The sequence below is a fragment of the Hyperolius riggenbachi genome, chromosome 2 (assembly GCF_040937935.1).
Source record: "Hyperolius riggenbachi isolate aHypRig1 chromosome 2, aHypRig1.pri, whole genome shotgun sequence".
Lineage (NCBI taxonomy): Eukaryota > Metazoa > Chordata > Amphibia > Anura > Hyperoliidae > Hyperolius > Hyperolius riggenbachi.
In genome coordinates, this window is record NC_090647.1 from 351,045,080 (window position 1) to 351,052,600 (window position 7,521).

The 7,521-nt window shown below is 42.1% G+C and overlaps 1 protein-coding gene across 3 annotated transcripts in view; it reads left to right on the top strand.

Moving 5' to 3' along the window:
- Window positions 1-6,264, top strand: part of NUAK2 (NUAK family kinase 2) — a 57,917-nt gene extending 51,653 nt beyond the window's left edge. For all 3 annotated transcript variants that reach the window (XM_068269577.1, XM_068269578.1, XM_068269579.1), the window contains exons 5-7: window positions 47-166; window positions 2,997-3,129; window positions 3,342-6,264. In XM_068269577.1, coding sequence (XP_068125678.1) covers window positions 47-166; window positions 2,997-3,129; window positions 3,342-4,303 — 1,215 coding nt within the window. In that variant the 3' untranslated portion in view covers window positions 4,304-6,264. The remainder of the gene's footprint in view (window positions 1-46; window positions 167-2,996; window positions 3,130-3,341) is intronic.
- The last annotated feature ends 1,257 nt before the right edge of the window (window positions 6,265-7,521 follow it).

The window sequence follows — 7,521 nt, forward strand, 5'->3', positions numbered from 1 at the left end:
GTTCTATTTAATTAAAAGTTTTTTTTTTTGTTTTTTTTTAATTTAGATTGCAGATTTTGGACTCTCCAATATCTATCGCTCAAATGGTTATCTTCAGACATACTGTGGTAGTCCTCTTTATGCATCTCCTGAAATTGTCAATGGTAGACCTTACATAGGACCCGAGGTGAGACCCCATTCTGCATCCATTTGTCTTGATGTATCTGTCTGTTAAACTTGTAACTCCAGACATAAAGATCTAATGCTGGGAATACACCATGAGTTTTTACGGCAAATAGATGGCTTGATGGATAATTTCCGACAGGTCCAATCTGATTGTTTTCCTGATCGATTTTTCTCATAGAAGTGAATGGAAATCTATCGGAAAAACGTTCGGAAAGTTAATCTGCCCCCAAAAAATGAATCCTTTATTCCCAGAATAAAAATCATTGAGCTCCCCTTACTGTGCACCCATAGTTATTGCTTTTTAATCCTTCCCATCAACTTGCCATTACAGTAAAATACTCTCCTAACTAAAGCCTACCTTCTCATATTACATCAGCTAATGTAATGTGGAGGTTTGCATAGCATTTGCCTTATGTCTGTCCACACGAGAATAATCCTGACATTGAAAAGTGAGGAAGTAGAGTACAACATGCCATTAGCTAGACATTTCCAAGCTGTAGGTCACTGAACCACACAACTGAGGTGGAGTGGAACTTCCACCACTATGGAAAGGAGGATACTATGGGAAAGCGTTAGTAAAGTGATTGTTATGTAGCCTATAGGAATGAATCGTATTTATATGAGATTTTTCTTCTAAAACTGTGTAGCTGTGTTGCACCAGTACAATCTGATTGTCCTATGGATAGGGAAAACAGGCCACCGCTCAGCCTACAGGAATATTCAGTGAAAAGGCAGTGGAGGATCTCTGGAACACCAAGCCTCGGAAATGTCAGCTAACAGAAAAATGAATCTGCTGCATGCCCAAAATATCAAAAAATGATTTATTTTATATCCGTATATACAGTAACATAAGAACATCTGACATTTGGGTAAGCCTGGCCCTTAACCCATTCTCGTTCCGTCGTTTTTACTTGAGCAATGTTCACGTCCCATTCATTAGCCTATAACTTTATCACTACTTATCACAATGAACTGATCTATATCTTGTTTTTTCCACCACCAATTAGGCTTTCCTTGGGGGGTACATTTTGCTAAGAGCCACTTTACTGTAACTGCATTTTAACAGGAAGAATAAGAAAAAAATGGAAAAAATTCATTATTTCTCAGTTTTCAGCCATTATAGTTTTAAAATAATACATGCCTCCATAATTAAAACTCACGCATTGCATTTGCCCATATGTCCCGGTTATTACACCGTTAAAATTATGTCCCTATCACAATGTATGGCGACAATATTTTATTTGGAAATAAAGGTGCATTTTTTCCGTTTTTGCAACTATCACTATTTACAAGTTTAAAATAAAAAATATTTAGAAATATTTCATCTTTACATTAATATTTAAAAAGTTTAGACCCTTAGGTAAATATTTACTTTTTGGCCACAAGATGGCGGCCATGAGTTTGTTTACATGACGTCACTCTAAGCGTAACATACGCTTAGAGAGACGCATGGGGGACGCTACAGCCCAAAAAAGCGAAGCTTCTGAGAGAAGCTGTCGCTTTTTCAGCAGGGGAGAGGAATCGGTGATCGGGCACCATAGCCTGATTCACTGATTACCTGGCTAACGTACCGTGGGCCGGGAGCGCGCATGGTTCCTGGACGTAGTTTCTACGTCCAGGAACTAAAATAGGTTAAGGTGCCCATACATTATACGACTTGGTGGCCGATCAACCAGTCCAATAATTATTGAATCAGATGAAAATCTGTGCAACTAAGAGCATGCCCGATCAACGATGCAACCAATTTTGGGCAAAAATTGGTCACATGTGTCGATCGAACATGCTGCAAGATCAATATTGGTCGCTATTGCTGGTCGATCAATATCGGGACAAGCGACAAAACCCCTGACAATGTCCCCCAGTATCTAAATGTACCCCTTGAGGGGGTGTTTATACATTTTATACACTAGGGAGGCAGTGGAGGATGCGTCAGACTCTGCTGATTCCCAAAAGATGTTATGCTGAAATTGATTGGGAATCGGCCTGCGGTGTATGGGCAGCTAACAGAGATCTCTCTAATCAGATTCGATCAGAAAGAGATTTGTCTCTTGATCGAATCTGCTCATCACTAGATGTATGGCTACCTTTAGACATAGCTCAGATGTTCTTGTGTTACTGTACTATTGATAAATTGGTGATTGTCCTGTGCTTTCTCTACAGGACGTGTAGGGTAGTTAGACAGTGAACTCCCCCATGCGAATACTGTGAAAAGGGTATAGACCCAATGTAGTATCCCTCTAAAGGGAAGTTCTCTTTTCATTAACTTACAAAGACAATTCCTATAACTATGGATTGGTTGTCCTGTTTTCAAATAAAGTATTAAATTATCTTCCCTTATTTTTTTTTTTTTAAGTTGCAACCAACTTAAACATTTCTAAACGTGACCGTGAGCTCAGATTGCTGTATTTTGATACCTTGCCAGCTGTAAAAGTCCAAAAGTTAGGAGTGTCCTGAAATCCCATCTTGTTGCAGAAGTGCATACTCCTCTGACTGCACTCCAGTTGAATAAGGTGCATATGCACCATTTACCATTAAAGACTCTTTTCCATGAGCAGCTGAAGGCGATGAATTCACTGCCTGTGAGCTGCTCCCGTCCACCAGCTGGGTGCTTACAAGCGCTCAGCACAGACAGACGGCCACCCCATGTTGCTCAACAAACTAGCAGTTCACCCGTCCAAGGAAAAGAGGCCTAAGGTCCATCTTGGAGAAACTTGGAAAATTCTTAAATGGGTCGAAACTTTTTCTCACAACTCTGTAAAGTAAAAAAAAAAAAAAAACACCCCCCTCTCAATGCATCCTTGTTTATAATATTGATTTATGTTATAATATAGGTGGATAGCTGGTCATTAGGAGTTCTTCTCTACATTTTGGTTCATGGATGTATGCCGTTTGATGGACAGGACTACAAGAAACTGGTAGCTCAAATCAGCTGTGGAGCTTACAAGCAGCCAAGCCAACCATCCGGTGAGTAAGCTCTTCAGGAATTCCAGCTTTTGTAATGCTCATTATAAGGTTGTTTTGGTAACATGGAGTCAGATAATTTAGATTTGTTTTATGTGGCACTTGGCTGAGCCAGGTAGTGTGAACTTCAAATAATGTTTGGTGTATAGAACACGTGTATGCCTTCTCATTATAATCTTGTTTCTCGCTAACTGTTGTCCCTATTTTCTCTGCAGATGCATGTGGTTTGATTCGATGGCTTCTAATGGTGAATCCTGAGCGCAGAGCTACATTATCAGATGTGGTTTCTCACTGGTGGGTGAACTGGGGATATGAACGGCTGCCAAGTGAACCAGAGCCAGTTAAGGACTCTGAATCTCCATTTTCTGTTGTTGGTGGATGGCTCAGAAGATCTTCTCGTCCTTTATGGGAAAATGGTTCTAAAATGCGCTCTTTCTTACGTCAGCATCTTCCAGGGGCAACCCTCACTCGTCAACGTTCACTAAAACGGTCTAAGAGGGAGAATATGGGCCAGGTAGCATCAACTCAGGACATTTCTCAGGACAAGGCTCCATCTGTGCCACCGGGGCCCAAGAAGGGGATCCTAAAGAAACCCCAGCAGCGAGAGTCTGGCTATTACTCCTCTCCAGAACATAATGAGGGCCCAATAGCTGAGGAAAAGACTGATGAACCCCTTTTCTCTACTTCCACTGGGGCAAAGATTCCTGAGGCTGCCAATGCAGTTACTCAGGCGCAACAGGAACCAGTTGTTAGGAAGGGAATTCTTAAGCGCAATGGAAAGTTCTCTTCTGCCGGAGCGGCACCTGAGTTGTCGTTTGAAGCTGTAGACTGTTTAAGAAATGAAAGATTACCGCCGTGCACACTGACTCATGGGAAAACAGCATCTGCTATTAGCCAAGAGAGCATTCTTTCCACAGAGTCGTTTGAGTTGTTGGATTTTCCAGGAAGGTTCAGGGAGCGTCCAAAAGGAAAGATGCAATATATGAGATCAAGTGTTTCTGCTGAAGATCTTTTGAACCTGGATTCAGAGGATAATGAGCATGGTGGTGCTAGACTCTGGGATATGGGATGTTATCGTGCACATGTAACAGAAAGCTGTATGTCCTTGGATGTAGCAGAGGAAGAGGCCATGCAGGTGTACAGGACTGCAGTGCTCATTGGACAGGAGCTTAGCTGAAATACACATTATTTAATATTTATATGTTTGTTTTTTTAGGAAGAACAGGGACCTTTTAAATAGTAACCCAAAGCCCTTACAAAAGTATTTGTTAGTTGTGGATTCAGGTTATCCTCAAGGCTGTGTAAAAGTTGCACAGATGTTGTTAGTACTAAAAGCACAGAGACTTGTTGCTGTATTCCAGCACTGGAGTCTACTGGTGGCCTACTGTACTGATTGGAAAGGCCTGTGGTCAACTTTTTTTTTTTTTCCCGTTTTTATTTTTTTTATTATTTATTTCCCAAAGAAGCATTTGCTTGGTCAGTGGACATCTATTAAGAATAAATACTCTATTTTACTACTTGATATTGCTGCAGTCAGTACCGTCATACACTTTCATGACTGATCTACACAATCATACAATCTATCTCTTTGCTTCCTCTGAAGAAGCTGCAGGTGTTAAACTGCAACAAGTGAGAGATCTGTTGAGACTTTGGCTTATGTTAACAGCCACCATGTTACTCCTTTACGTGGTAGTGTGATTACGCAATCCTGTAAATGGTCATAACATGACTGTAGCATGTACCTCAACACTGCATAGCCATTTAGGAAGATTGCCTTTGGCTTGGTTCACACACACACTTGTTGGGCATCTTGATCAAATGCTTTTTCTGCAAGTGTGTAGAAAAGCATTTTTTCGGTGGGGATCAGCGTTTATCACCCCCACAGGGGAACACTGAGGTGCAGTGGTAAATGGCTCACAAACTGTAGTAAACAACAATACTGGCACTGCTCATTCACTTGCAACTGTCAACGTGGCCATCGTTTACCACCTGGCAAGCGTCTGTGTGAACTGGGCCTAATTTGTAGCCAGCATTAGAGCTGCTGTGTAATGCTTCTGTAGCGCCTGACCAAAGAATCTCTGCAACAGCTCAGGTGACATTTTTACCTTTTTTGCTTATGGGATATGGAGTCTGTCATGAAGATCCTCTGCTTCTAATACTTTGAGGCACTGGCCCAGAATGAGGATGCAGATCAGGTTCTCTGATTAGGGATGGTTAATGAGATGCAAATAATTTTGAGTTGATGCAGCATTGTGCAAAATTCACAAACTGCATAAATTTGCATAAACCTGCCTCAACTCGAAATTATTTGCATCTCATTGATCATCCTTGGCTCTAAGGGTAGGCACACACTAGACAGAATCGCATATGCGGTTTCCATAGCACGTAGTGGAAAACGCATGCGATTCTGCCTAGTGTGTACCTACCCTAAAGTTATGACCACACTGTGCTGCAAGCTTGTCTCAGGTGTGCAACTCGCACTGCTTAAGCCAAAAAGACCAGCAGTACAGCCAGACAACCAGCTTTACTTAGAAGGCAATAAATATGCCAGCCCCATATCCCTCTTGCTACAGTTTAAGGGACAGGTTTATTTTAATACACAGGTTTATAAAGACATGCAAATGACGTTAGAGCTTTAGTGGTACATTTGATGAGAGATGCCAGTTCTAATCCCTGTTCAACAAGTGCAAATCAAGTGGTCGATTGCAGCAAATGGCTCACTTTTGCCATGATTTCTTTGCACTGTTTTTGTTAAACTGCTGCACTATTAAGTACTAAAGTAAATGGGGTGTTTTTCAAATAGTTGCCCTATAACCAGGATCTAAGGTGCTGCATTTTTCAGGTTAATATGAAGACCAACTGCTGCCTTATGGACTTGTGCTCTAAACAAAACAATGTTTTGTATGTTTAATTGACTTGAATTTATTTTTGCTACTATTCTCGGTTTTAATTTGCTGGTTCGTGTAAATGAAGTTTTTTTGGTTTCAGATACATGTTAGATAATTGTGTGTGCTTCATCTTATTATTGTCTTCTGCATTGTGTGAAAACTGTTTTATATCAGGTTAAAAAAGAAAGTGAGCATTTTCTAGAGGGTTCTGTTATTTCTGTTATAAAAATGACTGGCACAAAACCAAAAAGGATATTCAGAATATTAGTCTTAATTTCTGCTGAAAGTCCTGTCCTGTTAGAGATCTCCTTTCAGCACTGATTGATCTGGTTCGTTCAGTGTTTGGTCTTGGCCGGTTATGCCACACAAACATGTTTTCTTTGTGTGTTCCTATGTGTGCGGGTGTTTTGTAGCTACACCTGTTCTTGCACTCACATGGCCATGACGTGCATTACCTTTTTTAAAGGGATAAAGACCTTTTACACTAATTATGGATCTTGCTGAATACACAGGAGTAGTGACGCAATGAATGTCTTGCTCAATTCCTTTATTTAAGATATTTATTCTCTGATTTTCCCTTTGGTGACGCATTCCTCTTTCTCTTACGTCTTTTCTCTTGGGTTTCTTTTTTCCAGTGAAAAAGAAAATTTTATATATCACTGAGGAATAATTACAGACTTAAATACTGTACCCAAAACACTAAACCATGTAGCAGTATTCTAGTAATGCCAATTCTCAGAAGCCTACTGTTGTTAAAATAACAGCTTTCCAAATGCATAAGCCCAAATTCATTAAACTTTTCTCTTTAGTTTACTCACTGGAGATATTTTACACCTTGTAAATAAAATGCTTTTTCAGTTCCCAGAAAGTTACAAAAAAAAAAAAAACAATCTTAACCACATAACGACCGCCCCCAGCCGATGGGCGGCGGCAAAGTCTGGGCCCAAACGACCGCAATACGCCCATCGGCGGGGGCGGCTGCGGGAGTGGCTATGCGGCGATCGCGTCATTCGTGACGCGATCAGCCGCCGGGGACTGGCTCCGCCCCCCGTTCGCCGTAACCCGCCGGCCGTTCGGAAGCGCCGGCGGGTTACTGGCATCCGGATCGCCGCTGCAACAGTGTATAATAGGCTTTGTAATGTATACAAAGCCTATTATACTGGCTGCCTCCTGCCCTGGTGGTCCCAGTGTCCGAGGGACCACCAGGGCAGGCTGCAGCCACCCTAGTCTGCACCAAACACACTGATTTCCCCCCCCCCTGCCCCCTGATCGCCCACAGCACCCCTCAGACCCCCCCCTGCCCACCCCCCAGACCACTGTTTGCACCCAGTCACCCTCCTAATCACCCATCAATCACTCCCTGTCACTATCTGTCAACGCTATTTTTTTTTTAAGTCCCTAATCTGCCCCCTACTCCCTCCTGATCACCCCCCCACCCCTCAGATTCTCCCCAGACCCCCCCCAGACCCCCCCCCCCCGTGTACTGTATGCATCTATCCCCCCTGAT